This window comes from Pongo pygmaeus, chromosome 2 (genome assembly GCF_028885625.2).
Source record: "Pongo pygmaeus isolate AG05252 chromosome 2, NHGRI_mPonPyg2-v2.0_pri, whole genome shotgun sequence".
Taxonomy (NCBI): domain Eukaryota; kingdom Metazoa; phylum Chordata; class Mammalia; order Primates; family Hominidae; genus Pongo; species Pongo pygmaeus.
This window is the reverse complement of record NC_085930.1, coordinates 84,123,139-84,148,634: the sequence shown is the minus strand read 5'-3', so window position 1 is coordinate 84,148,634 and position 25,496 is coordinate 84,123,139. Positions and strand designations below refer to the sequence as shown.

Below are 25,496 nucleotides of genomic sequence, written 5' to 3'. Positions count from 1 at the left end.
AAGTCTCAGTGTACAGCTCAATACATTTTGACATGTGTTTGTTACTCATGTAATCATCACCCAGAACAAGATAGCAAAATCAAACATTTTCACTAATGTTTTCATCTTAGGGAAACATATATATTTCTACAAACTATGTCAAATCAATACAATTATTTTGCTAGTTAAAAAAGTATAAATCCTGACAAACAATTTCAATTTGCAGATTTTTTTTCAATATCACCTTTACTGGTTTGAGCAATTTTAAAATTACTAACCAATTTGAGTATTTCCCTTGCAAATGCATATTATTTACTATTACCCATATGTGAAATAAGCCTTTGTTTACTTGCCTATTTGAGAACCTCTGTTTGATCTGAGTTCTGTATACATTACTAATATTATTAACCCTTTGTCTTATCTACTAGGTACAAATTGTGTCCTTCAATCTGTTCTCCTTTGACATGCCCTTCTCCTAGTCTGTGAAGTCTGATTGGACTGGGACCTATCTTCCCACTGGAAGAACCTGTGGGGCCATGAGAAATTTATTTTTTCTAAAACTCAGCTCCTCATCTGCAAAATGGAAGATAATGTTAACTTTACTAAGTTGTTTGGAGCAGCAGTCCTCAGCCTTTTTGGCACCAGGGACCAGTTTTGTAGAAGACAATTTTCCCACGGACCAGGGTTGGGGGATGGTTTCAGGATAATTCAAGTACATTACATTTATTGTACACCTTATTTCTATTATTATTACATTAATGAAATAATTATACAATTCACCATAATGTAGAATCAGTGGGACCCCTGAGCTTGTTTTCCTGTAACTAGATCATCCCACCTGGGGGTGATGGGAGACAGTGACAGATCATCTGGCACTAGATTCTCATAAGGAGTGGGCAACCTAGATTCTGTGCATGTGCAGTTCACAATAGGGTTTATGCTCCTACAAGAATCTAATGCTGCTGCTGATCTGACAGGAGGCACAGCTCAGGCTGTGACGCGAGTGATTGGGCGCGGCTGTAAATACAGATGAAGCTTCTCTCATTCACCCACCCGCTGCTCATCTCCTGCTGTGTGGCCCGGTTCCTAACAGGCCATGGACTGGTAGCAGCCTGTGGCCTGGGGGGTTGGGGACCCCTGGTATAAGAGCATTCAATAAAGGATGAATGTAAAGCATTTGTCACAAAGCCTAGCATCCAAAGACTCTCTTAATGTTATTCTCCACACTAATGTTTGCCATGTTGCTTCTTAAATTCATATATCTGTTTTTAGATTATCTCCTTTGCTCTGGGTCACTGTTCAAGTTTTATATAGTTCCATAACATTTAATCACTGTTCATTACAATATGTGTCAATATCTGATAGGATAAGTGCTTTAATTTTCCATATGAATCTTTGACATTCTCTTATTTTCAAAGAAATTTTAAATTGATCTTGTCAAATTTAAAAAAAGAAATAATAATTTGTCTCCCTCTTTGCAACCATAGCACATTTCTATTGAAATCACTTTTTTAAAATTTGTTTTACAAATGGGGTCACTCAGGCTAACGTGGAGTGGTGCAATCACTGCTTACTGTAACATCAAATTCATGTGCTCAAGAGATCCTTTGGCCTGCAGCCTCCTGAGTAGGTGGGACTACAGGCACTGGCCACCATGCCTGGCTAATGAAATCGCTTTATAGTGATCATAAAGTTTTGTGATATACCTACAAATATCACACACATCCTATGTGATGATTAATATTCAGTATTTTACATTTTGCTATACAAATGTAGAGCAAACGCTTTTTTTTCATCCTATTGAGAGGTGACAACGTGCTAGCAGCCTTCGCTCGCTCTCGGCGCCTCCTTGGCCTCGGTGTCCACTCTGGCCGCGCTTGAAGAGCCCTTAAGCCCACGGCTGCACTGTAGGAGCCCCTCTCTGGGCTGGCTGAGGCTGGAGCTGGCTCCCTCTGCTTGTCGGGAGGTGTGGAGGGAGAGGCGCCAGTGGGAACCAGGGCTGTGCAGGGCGTTCGCGAGTTCGCGAGTTCCAGGTGGGTGCGGGCTTGGCAGCCTCTGCACCTGGAGCGGCGGGCCATGGCCGCCAGCCCTGGGCAGTGAGGGGCTTAGCACCCAGGCCAGCAGCTGTGGAGGGTGCACCGGGTCCCCCAGCACGGCTGGCCCGCCTGTGCCACACTCGAATTCTTGCCTAGCCTCAGCCACCTCCCCACCGGGCAGGACTTGGGACCTGCAGCCCGCCATGCCTGAGCCCCCCGTGGTAGGCTCCCGCATGGCCCAAGCCTCCCCAAGGGGCGCCGCCCGGTCCCATCGACTGCCTAACGGCTGAGGAGTGCAAGCGCATGGTGTAGGACTGGTGGGAAACCCCGCCCGCAGCCCAGGCTCGGGATCCACTAGGCGAAGCCAGCTGGGCCCCTGAGTTAAGTAGGGACTTAGAGAACTTTTATGTCTAGCTGGAGGATTGTATATGCACCAATCAGCACTCTGTGTCTAACTCGGGGTTTGTGGATGCACCCCCGAGTGGTGTGGATGCACCCCTAGATACAGTCAGCACTCTGTATCTAGCCAATCTGGTGGGGACTTGGAGAAATTTTATGTCTAGCTAGAGGATTGTGAAAGCAACAATCAGCACTCTGTGTCTAGCTAAAGGTTTGTAAACGCACCAATCAGTGCTCTGTGTCTAGCTAATCTAGTGGGGACTTGGAGAACTTTTACATCTAGCTAGAAGATTGTAAATACACCAATCAGCACTGTGTGTCTAGCTCAGGGACTGTAATCGCACCAATCAGTACCCTATCAAAACGGACCAATCAGCTCTCTATAAAATGGACCAATCAGCTCTCTGTAAAATGGACCAATCAGCTCTCTGTAAAATGGGCCAATCAGCACGACGTGGGTGGGGTCAGATAAGGGAATAAAAGCAGGCTGCCCCAGCCAGCCCGCACAATCTGCTTGAGTCGTTTTTGGCACTGTGGCAGCTTTCTTCTTTTGGTCTTTGCAGTAGGTCTTGCTGCTGCTCACTGTTTGGGTCCGCACCACCTTTAAGAGCTATAACAATCCCGGGGGAGGTCTGCATTTTCACTCATGAAGCCAGCGAAACCATGAACCCACCAGAAGAAAAAAACTCCAAACATCAGAAGGAATGAACTCAGGACACACCATCTTTAAAAACTGTAACACTTATCGTGAGGGTCCACGGCTTCATTCTTGAAGTCAGTGAGACCAAGAACTCACCAGTTCTGGACACACTGTTATCTGATTAACAACATGCAGGATTATGACTGCTTTTAGTGTATTTAACTTGTAACCAATGTCTCACCAAAGGTAATAATGTTAACAAGTTTTAGCTAATTTATTTCCATTTCGTAGGCTTATAGTTAAAATTGTCTCCAAGTAATATCTCTGTGTGGTTCTTTGCAGTGTGCATGGTATATCTGGTTGCATCACATGAAACAGACGTTATATCTTACTGCACACCTCTCATACGTGGCTGGTGGACTCTTAAGTTAGTATTGTTTTTGTTTTCTTTGAAAGGAGACGTTTAAATTTTCATTTTATTTGTTTGAGATGGAGTCTCCCTCTGTTGCACAGGCTGGAGTGCAGTGGCACGATCTCAGCTCACCCCAACCTCCACCTCCCGGGATCAAGCAATTCTCCTGCCTCAGCCTCGCGAATAGCTGGGAATACAGGTGTGTGCCACCATGCCTGGCTAATTTTTGTATTTTTAGTAGAGATGGGGTTTCACTATGTTGGCCAGGCTGGTCTCGAACTCTTGACCTTGTGATCAGCCCTCCTCGGCCTCCCAAAGTGCTGGGATTAACAGGCATGAGCGACCGCGCCTGTCCTATTTTTATTTTCTTAAGACAGTCTTACTCTGTCACCCAGGCTGGAGTGCAGTGGCGCAATACTGGCTCACTGCAACCTCTGCCTCCCAGGTGCAAGCAATTCTCATGCTTCAGCCTCTTGAGTAACTGGAATTTCAGGTTCCCACAACCATGCCCAGCTAATTTTTGTATTTTTAGGAGAGATGGGGTTTCACCATGTTGGCCAGGCTAGTCTTGAACTCCTGGCCTCAAGTGATCCACCCACCTCAGCCTCCCAAAATGCTAGGATTACAGGCACGAACCACCACGCCCGGCTTATAAGTTGGTTTGGATCAATTTTTTGGCAGAGTCTACTAAAGCATAATATACATATACACTATGGCTCAGCAATTTTCTCCTAAGTATACACCTAGCAGACATGTTTGCATATGTCCACTCAAAGACAGGCACTAGGATCTTCAAAGCAGTGCTATTTGTAATAATCAAATACTGCAAGGTACACAAATGACTTTTTTTTTTTTTTTTGAGATGGAGTTTTGCTTTTGTTGAGGCTGGAGTGCAATGGCTCGATCGTGGCTCATCATAACCTCCGCCTCCTAGGTTCAAGCGATTCTCCAGCCTCAGCCTCCCTAGTAGCTGGGATTACAGGCATGTGCCACCGTGCCCAGCTAATTTTGTATTTTTAGTAGAGCTGGGGTTTCTCCATGTTGGTCAGGCTGTTCTCGAACTCCTAGACCTCAGGTAATCCGCCCGCCTCGGCCTCCCAAAGTGCTGGGATTACAGGCGTGAGCCACCGCGCCTGGTCCACAAATAAGTAAATGAAGTATATTCATACTATATACTACTATTCAGCAGTGAAAATGAAAAAGCTGGGCACAGCTACATACAAGAATATGGATGAATCTCAAAAACATAATTTGAGTAAAAACAGCCAGATAATAAAAGAATACATACTGTATGACTCTTGTCATACAAAGTTCAAAGTCAGCCAAAACTAAGAAATGCTGTTAAAAGCAATTGTAGGTCAGGCGCGGTGGCTCACGCCTGTCATCCCAGCACTTTGGGAGGCCAAGGTGGGCAGATCACCTGAGGTCGGGAGTTCGAGACCAGCCTGACCAATATGGTGAAACCCCGTCTCTACTAAAAATACAAAAATTAGCCAGGCGTGGTGGCAGGAAGCTGTAGTCCCAGCTACTCAGGAGGCTGAGACAGGAGAACTGCTTGAACCCGGGAGGCGGAGGTTGCAGTGAGCCAAGTTCGTGCCACTGCACTCCAACCTGGGCGACAGAGCAAGACTCCGTCTCAAAAATAAATAAATAAATACATAAATAAATAAATAAGCAATGGTAGCAGACAGAATAAGGACTGGAGGAGAAAATGTGAGGGGCTTCTTCGGTACTAGTAATCTTCTGTTTCCTTGAGGTCGATGCTAGTTTGCTAGTTACATGGACTTTTTTTTTTTTTTTTTTTTTTGAGACAGGTTCTTGCTCTGTCACCCAGGAGTGCAGTGGTACTATCATGGCTCACTGCAGCCTCGAACTCCTGGGCTCAAGTGATCTTCCCACCTCAGCCTTCCAAATAGCTGGAACTAAAGGAGTGTGCCACCATGCCTGGCTAATTTTTCATTTTTATATTTTTTAGAGACAGAATCTTGCTATGTTGCCCAGGCTGGTCTTGAACTCCTGGGCTTAAGCAATCTACCCGCCTTGGCCTCCCAAAGTGCTAGGATTGCAGACATGAGCCACTGTACCCAGCCTATATGTACTTTTCAATATGTATATTATTCTTCAATACAAAGTTAAGAAACAACTCCTGATCTTACTTGTATCCTTTTCCATCTGACTGAATGGCAACCCCATTCTTTTTTTTTTTTTTTTTTTTTTTGAGACAGAGTCTCGCTCTGTTGCCCAGGCTGGAGTGCAGAGGCGTGATCTTGGCTCACTGCAACCTCTGCCTTGTAAGTTCAAACAATTCTCATGTCTCAGCCTCCTGAGTAGCTGGGATTACAGGCACACACCACCATGCCTGCTAATTTTTGTATTTTTAGAGACTGGGTTTTGCCCGGTTGGCCAGGCTGGTCTCGAACTCCTGGCCTCAAGTGATCCGCCCACCTCAGCCTCTCAAGGTGGCAACCCCATTCTTAATTGCTTAGATCCAAGACCTCCATTGGCATTACTGGACAGAGTTGGGCAGTGAGCAATCTGCACAACCGTATTTGGTGGCTCTGTTTACATCTCCTAATACATTATATACATTATTTATTTTCTTTATAGTCTGATGCCCTACCTGCTGTCACCCCTGCCTAGTAGGTATGATTCTTAAGGGCAGGAATTGTTATCTGTTTTTGCCACAGTTGTAGCTCCAGAAGCTAGAACACTTCCTGGCACACAACAGGTGTTCAGTATTTGTAGAATAGCAACTGAAAGAGTAAAGAAGTAAAAAGTTGGTGGGGGTATTTATATCTTTCTTTTTACAAAGGGAATGCTTCTTGTGTTTCTTGATTCACTATAGATTTGATTTGCCCTGATTTTCAGCTCAGAGTAAGAGATCCCAGGTTTTTGAACTGTGAGGACATAGCCCAGGCTTCAACATCTATGAGAACTGTAAGCACAGTACCTAGACAGCAATTCTAGGTATGCAAATTTACGACACTACACACAACGAGGTGTTAGATGTCAAAACATCATTTACTCTTCTGGCTTTATTTTCTACAAAAGTAGCAGGAAAATAAATAATATCTATGTAATACATCATGGAGTTTTGAGGACAAACAAAAACGAGACATAAAGATGCTTTGAAAAAGTAAAAAGCATTTCAAAAAACCAAACACAGGTATTTTTGTGGGTGTGTATCACAGTTTCAAAGACATGAGCGTTATGACCAAAGTATCTGGGCAGACCACTTCTCAGAAACTTGATCACAATGAAGATAGGAACAAACGGAGAAAGAGAAAGTTTGTTACATGTGAATTAATACTCAGCAGTGGAAGGATAATACAAATACACAGATATGAAAATGAGAAAGGAGAGAAAACTAGCCAGACCATACTTTCCCCAGGTACCAGCCCAGGTATGGTTTGTGCAATGCACTTTTATTTTTAGATGGCTAGGTGGCACACGTATTTGTCCTTTTTTTTTTTTTTTTTTTTTTTGAGATGGAGTCTTGCTCTGTCGCCCAGGCTGGAGTGCAGTGGCGCGATCTCGGCTCACTGCAAGATCCGCCTCCCGGTTCACGCCATTCTCCTGCCTCAGCCTCCTGAGTAGCTGGGACTATAGGCACCCGCCACCACACCTGGCTAATTTTTTTGTATTTTTAGTAGAGACAGGATTTCACTGTGTTAGCCAGGATGGTCTCTATCTCCTGACCTCGTGATCCGCCCACCTTGGCCTCCTAAAGTGCTGCGATTACAGGCGTGAGCCACTGAGCCTGGCCACGTATTTGTTCTTGAGATGAAGTTCCAAGTAGTTTAAATAGAAACCAGATCTTGGTTTCTAGATACCATTCTCCAAAAAATGGTTGATTCCAAGGCTATGGCAGCAAAAGTTTAGAGAAAACCTGGACTGTCTTATCATGTCATAAAATAAAGAAGTGAGGCCAGGCATAGTGCTTCATGCCTGTAATCCCAGCACTTTGGGAGGCCTAGGTGGGAGGATTGCTTGAGCACAGTAGTTCTAGATCAGCCTGGGCAACATAGTGAGACGCTCTTGATACAAAAAAAATTTTTTTAATTATCCAGACTTGATAGCGTGCACCTGTAGTCCCAGCTAATCGGGAGGCTGATGAGGGAGAATCATTTGAGCCTGGGAAGTTGAGGCTACAGTGAGCTGTGATTGGACCATTGCACTCCAGCCTGGGTGACAGAGTGAGACCTTGTCTCAAAAAAAAAAAAAAAAGCTCAAAAGTGATGAGGACAAGCCATAAGAACACATGATCTGACCTAAAGAGGATTCTTTTGGGCAAAGTGGGAACCATTATGGCATCAAAATGAATGACAAAAAGGAATTTTTTTTGTTTGTTTTTTGAGATAGAGCAGCCTGTCGCCCAGGCTGGAGTGCAGTGGCACAATCTCGGCTCACTGCAACCTCTGCCTCCCAGGTTCACACGATTCTCCTGCCTCAGCCTCCCAAGCAGCTGGGATTACAGGCACCTGCCACCACGCCTGGCTAATTTTTGTATTTTTAGTAGAGATGGGGTTTTGTCATGTTGGCCAGGCTGGTCTTGAACTCCTGACCTCAGGTGATCCACCCACCTCGGCCTCCTGAAGTGCTGGGATTACAGGCATGAGCCACCGTGTCCGGCCTGAAAAATATTTTTTAAAAATGAAGACAGAGGAGAAGGAAAAATTATTCTTTACATGTGAATGCTAACTAAGAAATGTTGAAGGTGATTCAATTAGAAACTTACCTTTTACAATGATCATGGTACTAACTGACAGGCAAGATCACCATTGGAGGTCGAGATCACTGGGTCAAAGGCTGTTAAGAAACAGGATGGTCCCATCCTGGCAAACATTGTGAAACCCCGTCTCTACTAGAAATAAAAAAAAATTAGCCGGGCATGGTGGCGGGCACCTGTAGTCCCAGCTACTCTGGAGGCTGAAGCAGGAGAATGGCGTGAACCCAGGGGGCGGAGCTTGCAGTGAGTGGAGATCGTGCCATTGCACTCCAGCCTGGATGACAGGAGCAAGACTCCGTCTCAAAAAAAAAAAAAAAAAAAGAAACAGGATGGTCAAGTAGCCTCAAAGTGTCAATTCCAGAAAATTTAATTAGAAAGGAAAAGGTGACTTCAGAATAATCTGGCAGATACCACCTTAACTCAAACAAGATAGACTGACATTTCATACCTCCTTGTGAGATGCAACTGAAGCCATTTCATCATCTATAGAGTGTTCCTGCCATGAGAAAATTATTAGACTAGTGATTCTCAAACTTTGGTGTACTGCAGATACCTGAAGAACTAATAGAGAATACAGAGTCCCAGGCTTATCAAAGTATTAATAGGATAGAAAGAGATAGTACAGGGTGTAGGTCTCTGTGTTTTCACCAAATTCCCAGATGTTTCTGATCCATGTCCAACATGACGTGTGTTTGGAACCAGTGAGTTAGAGAAATCCATATTTCACAAATTGAGAGAACTTCTGCAAGGCAGCTACCCTATATTCTTCAGAAATACCAGTGTAATAAAAGCCAAAGGAAGACTGGCCTGCTCCTGATTATAAAGGGGACTTTAGAGTTATGCCCACTAAATGCAATGTGTGATGCTGAATTGGCTCCGGGACCAGAAAAGGGTGGTAAAGACTAGAAAGAACATTAACTATCAGAGCAATTTGAATAAAGACTGTATATTAAACACAATTTGTGAACTATGGTTATTAATTTCATAAACTGTAACCTCCACATGGGCAGAGATATCTTTAACTCACTACTGTACACCCAGCACCTAGCACATAGAAAATATTTGATACATATATATATGTGTGTACATATATATACATATATGAGAGAGAGAGAGAGAGAGTGAGTCTCTCTGTCCCCCAGTCTATCTCTGCCTCCCGGGTTCAAGTGATTCTTGTGCCTCAGCCTCCCAGGTAGCCGGAATTACAGGCATGCACCACCATGCCTGGCTAATTTTTGTACTTTTAGCAGAGACGAGATTTCATCATGTTGGCCAGGCTGGTCTCACACTCATGGCCTCAAGTGATTCTCCTGCATCGGCCTCCCAAAATGCTGGGATTACAGATGTGAGCCACTGTGCCTGGCCTAATACATATTTTTAAGTGAATTAATCTATACCTTTTAAAAAACTAAACCTTTTGATGACAATGTTCTACCAGAAGATGATGCAAAACATATCATCAGGACTATGAGCTTTCCTCCCAATTCTTATGTTTACTTCTCTCCTATTCTGAAGTCTTGAGGCTCTACTTCATTCCCTCTAAGCCCAGGAAGAATGAGATGTCACAAGGTCAAATATCAGAGACTGGCTCCACCATTCTGCCAATATCTGAATCCTCCTTTTAAACTTTTGTGCCAACATATTTTCAAAGTAAGGGAGTGAGTGTTTATGAGACTGCCCTGGAAATGAGAGGTGTGGTGATCTATGGCTAAATTGTTAGGCGATGCAAGACAGGCAGGCAGCCTAAATAGGTCAGGCTCTGCCAATAGGCATGGAGGTTCCAGGGCACCCACATCTGATACATATACAGGGAGACAATTGGAGAACAGATGAATAACCAGTATTAAACAAACACTTAGAACCAAGCTCTCAACTTCTGTACTTACCCTTCCACATTATAAGATTACATACACAACAGACTTTAATTACAGCATTCTAATTGCTTAAACGCACCCTGGCACCAACGTACAATGACAATTTGAATTAGTAGCAGCAGGGCGTTCTGATGCAAAACTATTTTTTCTCTATTTAGAAAAAAGAAAAAATGCAAGGTGCTTACAAGATAATCAAGGATTTTAGAGGAAGAAAGGATGAATCAGGAGGAAGAAAATTACAGTCATGATGTTAAAGTTAAGCCTTTGACTAAAGAAGCCCTGGTAAAGTAGGTATCCTATCTGGCTGTTTTGCATGAATAAATATGCAGAGATACTTTCATTTTCAGGATTACATCTTCCATCTAATTGAACTGCTCATTTATTACTATTTTTGCTATAGGGAATACCATGTTTAAAATATTTTCACCAACATTCTTGTATGTTATAATTGTGGTTATATATGATCAAGTACTTCTTATAGATGAGAATTTTTTTGTTTTTTTTTGAGACGAAATTTCGCTTTTGTTGCCCAGGATGGAGTGCAATGGGGCGATTTCGGCTCACTGCAACCTCTGCCTCCCAGGTTCAAGCAATTCTCCTGCCTTAGCCTCATGAGTAGCTGGGATTACAGGCATGCACCACCACACCCGGCTAATTTTTGGATTTTTAGTAGAGATGAGCTTTCTCCATGTTGGTCAGGCTGGTCTTGAACTCCTAACCTCAGGTGACCCACCTGCCTCAGCCTCTCAAAGTGTTGGGATTACAGGCATGAGCCACTGTGCCTGGCAGATGAGAACATTTTATAACATAGTCCTCTTGGGAATTTTGGAATAATATCATCAATAACTACAAAAACAAGAAACATTTATTAAGTGCTTATTATCTGTTCCAAGAGCTTTGGATATATATTAATTCATGAGTCCTGTGAGGAGGTAATGTTATCACCCTCCCCCTTCATAGGTGGGGAGACTGAAGCTTAGGAAGATAGAATAGGCTGTTGCTTAAAGCCACCCAGCCTGTAGGTGATGGAGCTGAGATTTAAAGCTGGACAGTTAGGAATCCCCTACCTCTGATACCCGCTTCCCCCATGTCATGCATCAAGCCAAACTATGGATGGTCTCTCCAAGGGGTGTATAAACAATCTTGGCTGGTGTCCAACACCCCTGAATTACTGACTTCACTTCAACCAAGAGTAAACTGTACTCTTTTTTGTTTGTTTGTTTTGAGACAGGGTCTTGCTCTGTCACTTAGGCTGGCGTGCAGTGGCACGATCTCGGCTCAAGCGATTCTCGTGCCTCAGCCTCCCAAGTAGCTGGGACTACAGGCATGCACCATCACACCTGGCTAATTTTTGTATTTTTAGTAGAGACACGGTTTCGCCATGTTGGCCAGCCTGGTCTTGAATTCCTGGCCTAAAGCGATCTGCCCACCTCAGACTCCCAAAGTGCTGGGATTACAGGCGTGAACCACCGTGCCTGGCCTCATGTATTCTTTATAAATTTAAAGTAGTAACCATTTGTGGCTCATTTAACAAGTTTCCCTAAAATGGATATCTTTATCTATTTCTTTTTCTTTTTTTTTAGAGATGGGTTCTTGCTCTGTCACCCAGGCTGGAGTGCAGTGGCATGATCATAGCTCACTGCAGCCTCAACCTGCAGGCTCAAGCAATCCTCCTGCCTTGGCCTACAGCGTAGCCAGGACTACAGGTGCGTGTCACCAAACCCAGCTCTCTCAGTCTATTTCTTAACAAATTGACCTTGCAAAGGTTCCCCAAAATAGCATTCATCTTACGCCGACTTAATTATGAAATGCAAGTCTTCTATTCATTCAATTTCTTCTTTCTGAAAAATGTAAAGATAGCCCTTCAAACCTCCTCCTTAGGGCTTTTAGGCATGTGAAGCACTGCAGGAAGGAAAATGACATCTGCTTCTACTGTGGGTGAAAAAAATAGATGACAGATAGATGACAGATGTACAGGCAAATAGGTAGAAAGATGGACAGAAAGAGTTGGTATGGATAAGTTTGGTTTTGTAAGTTTCTTTGCCATATTTCTTTTGAAATACGAGATTTGTGTCTTTAAGGAGATCAACCAAGCATTTTCTTTTTTTCTTTTCTTTTTTTTTTTTTTTTGAGACGGAGTCTCGCTCTTTCGCCAGGCTGTAGTGCAGTGGCAGAATCTCGGCTCACTGCAACCTCCACCTCCCAGGTTCAGGCGATTCTCCTGCCTCAGCCTCCCGAGTAGCTGGGACTACAGGCGCCCGCCATCACACCCGGCTAATTTTTGTATTTTCAGTAGAGACAGGCTTTTACCACGTTGGCCAGGATGGTCTCGATCTCTTGACCTCGTGATCCGCCCGCCTCGGCCTCTCAAAGTGCTGGGATTACAGGCATGAGCCACCGTGCCCGGCCCCAACCAAGCATTTTCAAAAGCAGGAAACATACAAAGAAATTTGATTTATTTTAAAAAACTGAAAAAATATATTATGAAACATTTTCATTCACTGGTGCTCAAATTCCTAGTTTATAAAATTTTATATTTTCAGCTGAATGGACCATCTGCCTCCTCCACTTTCCTTTCAAGCATTTATCATAGTATTTTTATATGACTTTTTTTGAGACACAATTTAGCTGTAATGCAATTCTTGTAGCCCATTTCTGAGACCATGGTGTACCAAAAATATCAGTAGTAGGCTTAAATGTTTTAGGATAATTCATATTAAATCACACCATCATGAAATACAGGTCTTCCAACTGGATTTTTAGTAGCTTGTCTTGACGTATTCCACAAATATTTGAGTGTCTACTTGGGCTGGCGATATACCAGTGAACAAATAATTCAGCCTTTGTAAATTTACCCTGGCTAGTGCCAACTGGAGGGCATTTTCCTTGTCCTCTGCTTTATGACTATGTCCTTGTATGTCTTTGGGCCTCAGTTTTTTATCTATGAAAAGGAGGAACAATGATCTTCTCCTTTACCCTCTTAGGGAGGTGACAGCCAAAGATCACAGCATGATGAAAAGGCCCTGAGGACATGGGATTAAAGATGACAGGTATAACGAGCTATTATTATGAAAACTTTGATTTTCACAAACACACAAGGCAGTATATATCTTAATGCTCACAGTTAAAGACAAACATAATTTGAATGTCAGAAAAACATACGTGGAAAACCAGTGAAATAGAAATAGGTGAAATATTGATTATAAAACTTTCAATAGTCCTTTAAAATATAATAACAGGCCAGGCACAGTGGCTCACGCCTGTAATCCCAGCACTTTGGGAGGCCAAGGCAGCTGGATCACCAGAGGTCAGGAATTCAAGACTAGCCTGGCCAACATGGTGAAACCCCATCTGTACCAAAAGTACAAAAAATTAGCTGGGCATGGTGGCAGATGCCTGTAATCCCAGCTGCTCGGGCGGCTGAGGCAGGAGAATTGCTTGAATCTGGGAGGCAGAGGTTGCAGTGAGCCGAGATTGTGCCGCTGCACTCTAGCCTGGGTGACAGAGTGAGACTGTCTCAAAAAAATAAAAAATAAAATAAAATAAATAAAATATAGTAATAGATTTCTTCTTCTTTGTGGACTGGCTAGTCTTTAAACCAGCTCTGATGTTTAGTTTAGTGACTTTACTTGATCAATATCAGTCTTTGATGATTAGTTATCATAAGAAGGTACATTCACAAGTCTTTTATTTATTTATTTATTATTATTTTTTTTTTGAGACAGAATTTCACTCTGTTGCCCAGGCTGGAGTGCAGTGGTATGATCTTGGCTAACTGCAACCTCTACTGCCTGGGTTCAAGTGATTCTCCTGTCTCAGCCTCCTGAGTAGCTGGAACTACAGGCGTGCACCACCATACTCAGTTAATTTATTGTTTTTAGTAGAGATGGCTAAATTTTGTATTTCTAGGTTTTACCATATTGGCCAGGCTGGTCTTGAACTCCTGGCCTCAGGTGATCCACCTGCCTCAGCCTCCCAAAGTGCTGGGATTACAGGCATAAGCCACTGCGCCCGGCCCATTCACAAGTCTTAATACAGAACTTACAGCTTACAACGTTCAATTTCTGTTACTGATCCTTTAAATTATTTCTAAATCTTGAAATGAGTTGAGTATTAAAACACATACACTCGTATGTGTGTACACACACACACACATTCACATATGCAAACACTCTGAAATCCCAAATGCTAAAACTCAGCCAGGTTAGCAGATATTCTGAATGTATTTTAGTTCTTGGTACTACTAAAATTGTTGGTTGCTGAACTACATGGAATAATTCCAGGACAAGAACCATAAATGTGATGCTAACAGTAATGGACCAGTTACAGAAAAATATGCTTCATGTTCTGTTCAGTTAAATTGCGCTGAGACTAATCCTCTTATCTCAAGGCATTATAAATATGGATAGTAATGGGTCTTTCTATGAATGTGTACTTTAAAAAAGTCTCTTTGCCATAAACAGGCAGCTAGAACTATACAAAAGTATGAAAATATCTTTCTAAGTTTTAGGAGAACCCTTCTCAGAAACAGTCACATTTTGATTATTCAGCTCATTATTGACTTTTGGGGATTCATTTTTCCAATTTTTCTTCCATTCCTTCTTTGGTGCTGACTACATGGTAATTTTAGCTCTAGGAAAAAGAAAGAAGGAAAGTCAATTACATTCAGGGCACTTTGGCTGAATGGTTGGGATGGGAGCCTATACTGGAAGACTTGGTTAGAATGAGGTTTCAGGATTAACTGAATTCCCTCAGTGTAGTATATGCTCAATGTCCCTCTCTCTTGGAGGCAATCAAAATTTGATGACTTATTTCTTTGGAGCTCTAAGAAAAAATGTTTAAATCTAAGAGCAGAGAAGTATGTCAACCTATCATTGCAGCCGACTTTACAGTGATTCTCCTATGTCTCCAAAAGACACTTAGAGCAAGGATGGCAGCAGAGGTTATAACAGATATGCTGAGACTCCTGTGCTTTAAAATCTGATCATGCAATGCTGAATTGTATTCTGATAGGTTCAGCATATTAAATTTCAAGGTTATAAGTAAAGTATCAACTCTGGAAAATTGAATTTAGAAACAGTAGCTCCACCTTAGGGAGAGAAAACAGAGTAAGACTGAAAGCTGAAAATGTCTAATTTTATGGTTGTTACTCAGAATTGATTTTTAATTTGGCTTGATCTTTTCACAAGTCTATTTTGCAAAATTTGATCAATTTAGTTGCCAGTGTAAACTACATTTATTTTGCTCACTTGACAAGTATTTACTAAGGGCCTATAGTGCATGCCAGGTTCTATGCCAGTGTTTGGGGAGATAAAGATGAACCCGGGTCTTAAGAGGTAGTGCAGTTGTGAGAGTGACTGATGCATAAAGGAACAATTCAACATAATAGGAAGAATTAGAAGAAGTATTTAAAGGATGTTTTGTAGGTTGAAAGAATTTAACTCCCTGTAGGAAATGGTGGTGGTAGACAAGGAAAAAAAAAAAAGAATTTCTTAAGGGGCAGAGACTAGAGCTGAATTCAAAAGGATGAGTGGAAATTTGCCAAAGGAAAGTAAAGGGAGATAGGAAGGCGTTCAGCAGAAGGACAAGTATATCAAAAAGGCATGGAGGCTTGAGAAAGACTAGGATGCATCATCAGGGAAGGAGGAGTTATTTCAGTATGACCACAGGGTGAGTGTGGAAAGATCCTAGAGTGATAAGCCAGGGCTTGCATGTCCTATCAAGGGGCTTGCTATACAATAGCAGTGGTAACAATAGCAAAAATATAAATAGCAAAACGGAGTCTGTCAGACACTCTTTTATATAGTTTGCATGTATATTAACTCATCCATTGAGGTAGAAACTTATTATTTCCACTTTAAAGTTGACAAAACAAAGGCTTAAAAATATAAGTATGATGCCCAGGATAGAGCTAAGGCCAGACTCCCCACCACACCATTATGCACCTCCTCTGTAGCTGGCAGGGGGCTGGCTAAGATGTTAAGCAGGGGAGATGGCTAAGTCTTGTTGATTTCACATTCTAAAATGCCTCCATTTTGCCATCTATTTGTTGATTCTTTTTTATTTTTATTTTTATTTTTTTGAGATGGAGTCTCACTCTGTCACCCAGGCTGGAGTGCAGTGGCACCATCTCAGCTCACTGCAACCTCTGCTTCCCCAGTTCAAGCAATTCTCGTGCCTCAATCTCCCAAGTAGCTGGGACTATAGGTGCATGCCACCAGGCCTGGCTAATTTTTGTATTTTTAGTAGAGACGGGGTTTCACCATGTTGGCCAGGCTGGTCTCATACTCCTGGCCTCAAGTGATCCACTTGCCTTAGCCTTCCAAAGTTCTTGGATTACAGGCATGAGCCACTGCACCCAGCCTATTTGTTGATTCTTTAATCATTCACTCCTTCATTTACTCATTCAATAACCTTTTATCTAACATCTAGGTCCTAGGGATTCCCACATAAAGAAAACCTGGTCCTAGCCTCACTGTGCTAGTTTATATTTAATGAAATTAAAATGTGAATTTTCAAGCCCTTCGTATGTTCTTTCCCCAGGCTGCATACTGATTTAAAACAGAAGAACATATGGCAAGAGGATGAAGAGTGGACAAGAGGTCAAAGTAGCTGAAATATATAAAATGCTAAAAGTGTAACAAAACTGATTTCAACCAAGCAATTGATCTCAACCAAATAAAAATGTATGCACAAAAGAAATATGTCAAAATAATACAATTTATGCTCTAATATTGAGATTATGGATCTTTTTGATTTGTTTTACTTTTCTGCATTTTCTAAATTTTCTACAATTAATAAGCATTACCTTTAACAACAGGAAAAAAAATGTCAGTTGTCTTTAGTAGCAAGCCTTTGCTGTTCTAGATAAGGCAATTAGAAATTTTCAACATTCACTGAGCTTTATCCAGTGAGAAAAATGCGCAAGTGTTTTTGTAATGGATGAAAAGTGATCAGCAAAATGTTTTTATTCTCTTTTTTTTTTTTTGAGACAATTTCTCACTCTGTTATCCAGGCTGGAATACAGTGGCACAATCATGGCTCACTGCAGCCTTGACTTCATGGGTTCAAGTGATCCTCCTGCTTCGCCATCCCAAGTAGCTAGGACCACAGGCATGTACCCAGCTAGTTTTTTCAATTTTTTTGTAGAGATAGGGTCTCTACATTGCCCGGGGTGGTCTCAAACCCCTAGGCTCAAGTGATCCACCTGTCTCAGCCTCCCAAAATGCCAGGATTACAGGTGTCATCTACCATGCCCAGCCATTTTTATTATCTTGATACAGCTTTGAAGAGGTATATTTTAATGAATATACTGATTTTTTCTTTATTTTTCTGATTTAAAACTAATTCAAGCTTCCTGTTAAAAAATTGGAAAAGTATAACTTAGAAAGCAAAAGCTTTTCCAATCTCACTCTCAGAAATAATAAACATTTATACTATGGTATATTTTTGTATTTCTTCCTATAAGTACATTTCATATACATAAGCAAATAATAAAGTTAAAAACAATAATACTATATTCACTGTTCTATGCCTTCTTTTAACATTTAACAACATTAGACTGTTTTCATGTTAGCTAAGGAAGGCTAGCCTATTCTTGTCAATGGCTGTACAATATCCTATCATATGAATGATTTGTAATTTATATAATGAATTCCTATTCAAGTATATTTGGGCAGTTTCCAGTTTCCTACTATTAGAAATAATGATGTAAAATATGTTTTTATAGATATCTTTTCCTATTTCAATAAAATCTTCCAAAGAATAGATCCCTACAGTTGGTAGAGTCCTGGATGACAAGATGTACTCTCTTTTTTTGAGACAGACAGGGTCTTGCTCTGTTGCTCAGGCTGGAGTGCAGTGGCACAGTCATGGTTCTCTGCAGCCTGAAGCTCCTAGGCTCAAGTGATCCTCCCACCTCAGCCTCCTGAGCAGCTGGGACTACATGCGTGCACCATCACGCCTGGCTAATTTTTTTTATGGTTTGTAGGAAGAGGGTTTTACCATATTGCCCAGGCTGGTCTCAAACCCCTGGGTTCAAGCAATCCACCTGCCCTCAGCCTCCCAAAGTACCATGCCTGACCTTTAGGTGTACTCTTAATTTTAATGGAAATGGCCAAATTGCCTTCCTAAACTGCACTGGCTTTCAAGAGAACTTTGATACCTCCAGGTTCACACTCAGAAATGTAAATGGCATTAAGATTCCAGGGACCGGGCTGGACACAGTGGCTCATGCCTGTAATTCCGGCAATTTGGGGGGCTGAGGCGGGCAGATCACCTGAGGTCAGGAGTTCGAGACCAGCCTGGCCAATATGGTGAAACCCCATCTCTACTAAAAATACAAAAATTAGCCGGGCATGGCGGCACGTGCCTGTAGTCCCAGCTACTTGGGAGGCTGAGGCAGGAGAATTGCATGAACCTGAGAGGCAGAGGTTGCAGTGAGCCGAGATTGTGCCACTGCACTCCAGCCTGGGTGACAGAACAAGGCTCTGTCTCAAAAAAAAAAAAAAAAAAGATTCCAAGGATATTGATACGTTAAGAGCATGTTTTCAGATGATAGGCTGAGACTGTCATGAAGTTGGCTAATGAAAGGGCACACCTAATAAGGTCTTGGTTAAGAAATGGGGTAAGAGGGAGGATAAAAATAAACATGATTGCATAGCCTTGCAATAACCCTATTTTTTTTTCATTAGTTATCATTAGTTTATTATAAAAGAGAAATATGGAAATTATTTACATGATGAAAGATTTCAGAACTTCAGTGGAATGGGCAGCATCATGTTGACGCCATTTCAATAGTGACTTATTTCAGTCTACGTACTTTCCAAGAATGTCACCATCTCTAAATAGGAAATAATCCTTGTCATCTAGAACTACTTTGGTGCCTCCATATTCTGGGAGAAGAACTTTATCTCCAACTTTCACGCTAACTGGTTGAATCTCTCCACCCTTTCCTTTGGAACCCGATCCAACAGCGACTACTGTTGCTTGCAATACTTTTCCTTGAGATTTTTCTGGAAGCATAATGCCTCCTTTGGTTACAGTTTCAGCAGCACTCCTTTCAACCAATACTCGGTCAAAGAGTGGAAGAAACTTTCTAAACGCTTGTCCTGCCATGACTTCCTCCGTCTCAGACTCGTACTCTGTTCTCAATAACCCTATTTTTTAATAGGATTACTAATGTTTGGCTCACTTGTCTTTCCACTTTTATTTAAAGTACAAAGACATGAGTACTTATTAGAAAAGAAAAGGGAGCCCCATGAAGTCTACTAAAGCCTTACAGGGCCATTTTCTTCTCCATTTTGTTATGTTTGTTATGCTATCTACTCCTGATAAGCTGGAGCCGGGGAGGTCCTAACTGGTTTGGTACTCAGGTCAGTATCTCTTGACTAATTCCAAAGATGTTTTATTCAAAGAATCAAAATAAACCTAGGTTTTATCGTGGGGCCAGATCTAATATAGAGCAACACCCAGGAGGCTTATGGTCATCTTTTTTGGCTTTATTATTTAATGATATGGTATATGTCTTGAACAGCATTTTCTTGCTTTCTTTCCTTTTTTTTTGAGATGGAGTGTTGCTGTCGCCAGGCTAGAGTGCAGTCACGCAATCTCAGCTCACTGCAACCTCCGCCTCCCAAGTTCCCAAGGCAATTCTCCTGCCTCAGCCTCCCGAGTAGCTGGGACTACAGGCACACACCACCACACCCAGCTAATTTTTGTATTTTTAGTAGAGACCAGGTTTCACCATATTGGCCAGGATGGTCTCGATCTCCTAACCTTGTGACCCACCCGCTTTGGCCTCCCAAAGTGATGGGATTACAGGCGTGAGCCACAGCGCCCGGCCATTGAACAGCATTTTCTTTTTCTTTCTTTTTTTTTTTTTTCTTGAGACAGAGTCTCGCTCTGTCTCCCAGGCTGGAGTACAGTGGCCCGATCTTGGCTCACTACAACCTCCGCCTCCCGGGTTCAAGAGATTCTCCCACCTCAGCCTCCTGAGTAGCTGGGACTACAGGTGTCCGCCACCTTGCCTGGTTAATTTTTGTATTTTTAGCAGAGATGGAGTTTTACCATATTGGCCAGGCTGGTCTCGAACTCCTGACCTTGTGATCCGCCCACCTTGGCCTCCCAAAGTGCTGGGATTAGAGGCGTGAGCCACCGTGCCCAGCCTGAACAGCATTTTCAAAAGTGTGGTAGGCAGTCCAATAATAAGTATTGCTTTAAAAGAGAATTTCACATACAGATAAGTTTGGAAAGTATTAGGTTAAACCAAATCAGATAGGTTAATTTATTGCAGGACTTCTTGAAGTCTTTATTATTTGTTTTTCTTTTTAGAGGCAGGTCTCGCTCTGTCACCCAGGTGGGAGTGCAGTGGCATGATGATTGCTCACTGCAGCCTCAGACTCCTGGGCTCAAGTGATCCTCCCACCTCTGCCTCCTGAGCAGCTAGGACTACAGGCACACACTACCTTACTTGGCTATTTTAAAAATTTTTTGTAGACACAGGGTCTTGCTATGTTGCCCATGCTGATCTTGAACTCCTGCCCTCAAGTGATCCTCTTACTGGGCCTCCCAAAGTGTTGCGATTACAGGTGTGAGTCACCCCAGTGGCCCCAAATTGCTTTTTTTTTTTTTTTTGAGACAGAGTCTTGCCCTAATGCCCAGTCAGGAGTGCAGCAGCGCAATCTTGGCTCACTGTAACCTCCACCTCCTGGGTTCAAGCGATCCTCCCGCCTCAGCCTCTGAAGTAGCTGGGACTACAGGGATGCACCACTGCACCTGGCTAATTTTTTTTTATTTTTTGTAGAGACGGGGTTTCACCATGTTGTCCAGGCTAGTCTGGAACTCCTGGGATCAAGCGATCTGTGCGTCTCAGCCTCCCAAAGTGCTGGGATTAGAAGCATGAGCCACCATGCTCTGCTCCAAATTGCTTTTTATAGTACTTTAGGAAACAGTAATAAGTAACATCAAGGGATTTCAGGCATGCTCAGTCTCTCCAAGGTCCCTGACATCTTTTAGAAATATTATGTCTTACAAAGTATCATCAGACACATTACCTTTAAATTAAACACTACACATACCATCATATAAAGGATAAGGGTAATAAATAAATGAATAAATAAACACAACACATACTACACACATACAAATGAAAAAATCCTTAAGACTTAGGACTTTTAGGCCACAGGAAGGTATATTTGCTAAGTATTTTACTGATAATGCAGCACTCATCAGAGACCCTGACCCTTAATAGGAATGCAATGATGTTTTAATTGAATGAATGAAGACAGACAAATATGGTTTCTGGGGTCAGACTACATGGATCTGATCACTCCAGTACTAATAAACTATTCAAGCTTGGCAAAATTGTTTAACCTATTTATGCCTCCAGTTCCTTATTTGTTGAAGTAGTAATAAATAACTGTGTAAGTTGTTGTGAGTGTTAAATGAGCTAATACACACAAAAAAATCAGTGCTTTCTATTTGGTGAGTTCTTTATTGTTTCTTTTAGAGACAGGGTCTTGCTCTGTTGTCCAGGATGGGGTGCAGTGACATGATCATGGCTTACTGTAACCTCAAACTCCTGTGCTCAAGTGATCTTCTTGCCCCAGCCTCCTGAGTAGCTAGAACCACAGGCACATGCCACCATGCCCAGCTAAGGGTGAGCTCTTAAGAGTTGAGTTGCTATCCTCCTCCTCCTCCTTCTCTTCCTCCTCCTCCTCCCCTCCTCCTTCCCATCCTCCCCTCCTCCTCCTCATCCTCCCCTCCTCCTCTCCTCCTCCTCCTCCTCTTCCTTCCCACCTCTGCAGAAAAGGGAGCTGAGGCTGTGTGTGGTCTCTACCACAGAGCACCTCATAAGCCCTACTTGCTTTTCCACATTTTCCGTCTTTTCATTATTACCACATTTATATACACATCAAAAGAGACAAGATGGCCAATACTATTTTAATTTGCCAAGCCTGTCTTCAGATTGCTGATTTTAAAAGAAGGGGTGTGGTGGTCCATGTTGGCTGATTACTAAAATCACAGATATGGTCAAGGGCACTTCCAAGAATAATAACCTGGGGCAAGCCTACAGTCCTGCTTCATGCATTTAGGCTTTTCCTAGCAGGAGCAGGTTGCCCAAGGTAAACCACAGCCATGTTGAATGCTTCCCGGGTTCCCCAGTATCAGTTTCGGCATTTCCACATCACCACACCTGGCACAGGTGGTTGTTTTGTGAAGGCAAGGTGTGCCCCTCTGCATTCTCACCGAGGAAGCCAAACAGGTTCAGGGGCCCTCGCTTGAACAACCCAGACAGCAGCATGCACTCTCCTCTGAAATGCTTGACCCACAGGGGCAGTTCCTACCTAGTTTTCTTATAGGTTCTCTTCCAGCATGAGTGCTAGTGCACTCCTGAAATATCCCTCTAGAAGTGATGCTTTGTCCCGAGTCCAGCCCATAAAAGTCATCTGGCCCCTAATGTACAGAAGCACCTTATTAACTACCATGGGCTAAGAGCATCAACATGTACAACAACGTTCAGAATTAAAGGAAAGAGGGAGTTTAAACTCAGGATGTCATGGATATGCCTCCCCCATGAATAGACACGTGATGCCAGAGTCCATGACATTAACCACTGCACTTGCTGCCTGTCATTGAGCATGTCCATGACATTAACCACTGCAACCTCTGCCCCCTGGGCTCAAGCGATCCTCCCACCTCAGCCTCCCAAGTAGCTGGACCATAGGTACATGTCACCAAACCTGGATAATTTTTGTATTTTTTGTAGAGATGGAGTTCGCTATGTTGCCCAGACTGGTTTTGAACTCCTGAGTTCAAGCAATCTGCCCACCCTGGCCTCCCGAAATGCTGGGATTACAGGCATGAGACATCATACCTGGCTGAAATTTTCTTCTCCTTCTTTTTTTTTTTTTTTGAGACAGAGTTTCACTCTTGTTGCCCTGGCTGGAGTGCGACGGTGTGATCTCAGCTCACCACAACCTCTGCCTCCTGAGTTCAAGCGATTCTCCTGCCTCAGCCTCCCAAGTAGCTGGGATTACAGCCATGCGCCACTATGCCCGGCTAATGTTTTTTGTATTTTTAGTAGAGACGGGGTTTCTCCATGTTGGTCAGGCTGGTCTCGAACTTCTGACTTCAGGTGACCCGCCCACCTCAGCCTCCCAAAAGTGCTGGGATTACAGGTGTGAGCCACCACGCCCGGCCTGAAATTTTCTTCTTAATATATAATTCTCACTCATTTTTTGATGAAGGTTGTAATTAGTGTTGACTACAGTATTGTTAAATGTTATTCAGTAATACCTGGAAAATGAAATTATTAACTTTGTGGATGTTTAATTTCTTAGTAAATGTAGGTATTTTCATGTGTTTCCCCCTAGTCAAATTATACATTTTTGATTCTTGTTTGACTTCTTGGGAAACAAGTGTTATCAGCAATACTCATTCATTTGTTGAGTTAGTCAACCACAATTTACTGAATGCCCAATGTGTGCCACATTTCATATATAAAATTTTGCTGGTTGGGTGCGGTGGCTCACGCCTGTAATCCCAGCACTTTGAGAGGCTGAGGTGGGCGGATCACGAGGTCAGGAGTTCGAGACCAGCCTTACCAACATGGTGAAACCCCGTCTCTACTAAAAATACAAAAATTAACTGGGTGTGGTGATGCGTGCCTGTAATCCCAGCTACTCAGGAGGCTAAGGCAGGAGAATCGCCTGAACCCAGAAGGCGGAGGTTGTAATGAGCCGAGATCGTACCACTGCACTCCAGCCTGGGTGACAGAGTGAGACTCCGTCTCAAAAAAAAAAAAATTTTTTTTGCCTACAGTATTTTTCACAAATGTGAAAAATCTTTATTCCTTTTTCAGACCATCCTGGATACCCAAACTCAGAAACGAGGCACAATTGTTTCTTTCAACACATTGAAGTGTCACCAATGGCTTATTCTCTATGCAGTATGGGCAATGATATTTACAAAACCCATTGAGAGCCACCCAGTTTTTCAAATGACATGCTCATGAGGCTGAATTTTATAAATCCATATTTATGTAGCTATGCAGAGCTTCAGCAACTGTATCAAATCTTATCACAAGTCATATTTCTTACTAAACAAGTATATGTAAGAAGACATTGCGGTTTTATCAGTATTTGCAAATAAGAGCTCTCTTTTCTTGCCTGTGTATTTCTGTTCTCAGTGGAAGGAAGGAAGTAGCTGTAGGCGAAAGCTGTCTGGCAGAGAAGAAATGTGTGTAGGGTGTGATCAGAGGTGTCGAACATCTCACTGGTGAGAAGAACGCCCTCTGTGCAGTGTGGAGGGGGTGGCGTTCACTTTCAGATCTAGCTGTGAGTCCTGAGTTAACAGCAGCTACCAACCATCAGTGACTCACTTTTGCCAATCAATAAATCCACCTACGAGTGTTCTACAGCTGAAACTATGTTCTCATAAAACTTATTTGCCTCTGTGGCCATGGTTCAGCTGATATTCCTTATGTGGAATGTTCTCAAATAATCATACATCTTAAGAAATTACTTGAAAGCTGCTTTATCCAAACAGCTACCTGATCCTGGAACATCTCTTAGAATTTGTCACCAGCCATCTGCATTTTATATATATATATATATTTGGAGATGGAGTCTCATTCTGTTGCCAGGTTGGAGTGCAGTAGTGTGATCTTGGCTCACTGCAACCTCTGCCTCCCAGATTCAAGAGATTCTCCTGCCTCAGCCTCTGGAGTAGGTGGGATTACAGGCGTCCACCGCCACACCCAGCTAATTGTTGTATTTTTGTAGAAACAGGGTTTCACCATGTTGGCCAGGCTGGTCACGAACTCCTGACCTCAAGTGATCCACCCGCCTTGGCTTCCCAAAGTGTTGGGATTACAGGTGTGAGCTACCACACCCAGCCATCTGCATAATAATTAGATAGAAAATATCCAACTCTAAATTCCTACAAATAAAATTTTAAAAATTATCTCAATAACAGTCATAGTGCCTTACAATATTATGTTCTGTAAAAGTTCTAAATTATTTGACAAGTCATGAAACACTCCCATTTAGAAAGGAGCTCCCAGGCCAGGCGCGGTGGCTCACACCTGTAATCCCAGCACTTTGGGAGGCCGAGGTGGGTGAATCACTTGAGGTCAGGAGTTTGAGAACAGTCTGGCCAACATGGTGAAACCCCATCTCTACTAAAAATACAAAACATTAGCTGGGCGTGGTGGCAGGCGCCTGTAATCTCAGCTGCTTGGGAGGCTGAGGCAGGAGAATCGCTTGAGCCCAGGAGGCAGGGGTTGCAGTGAGCTGAGATTGCACCATTGCACTCCAGCCTGGGCAACAAGAGTGCAAGAGTGAAACTCCATCTCAAAAAAACAAAAAACAAAAAAGCAAAACAAAACAAACAAAAAAACAACAACAAAAATAAAAATAAAAAA

The 25,496-nt window shown here is 42.6% G+C and overlaps 2 protein-coding genes across 5 annotated transcripts in view; both read right to left on the bottom strand.

Annotated features, from left to right (window-relative positions):
• FRMD4B (FERM domain containing 4B) overlaps positions 1 to 25,496 on the bottom strand; it is a 372,375-nt gene that overhangs the window by 89,157 nt on the left and 257,722 nt on the right. The window lies entirely within an intron of this gene.
• Positions 18,839 to 19,222, bottom strand: LOC129033286 (10 kDa heat shock protein, mitochondrial). Its single transcript, XM_054481545.2, has one exon. It carries the CDS (start codon positions 19,184 to 19,186, stop codon positions 18,878 to 18,880), a length of 309 nt encoding a protein of 102 aa, XP_054337520.1. The 5' UTR covers positions 19,187 to 19,222; the 3' UTR covers positions 18,839 to 18,877.

Excerpts from the sequence above, each read along its gene's own strand:
- LOC129033286 (XM_054481545.2), bottom strand. The coding sequence starts at position 19,186 with ATGGCAGGACAAGCGTTTAGAAAGTTTCTTCCACTCTTTGACCGAGTA.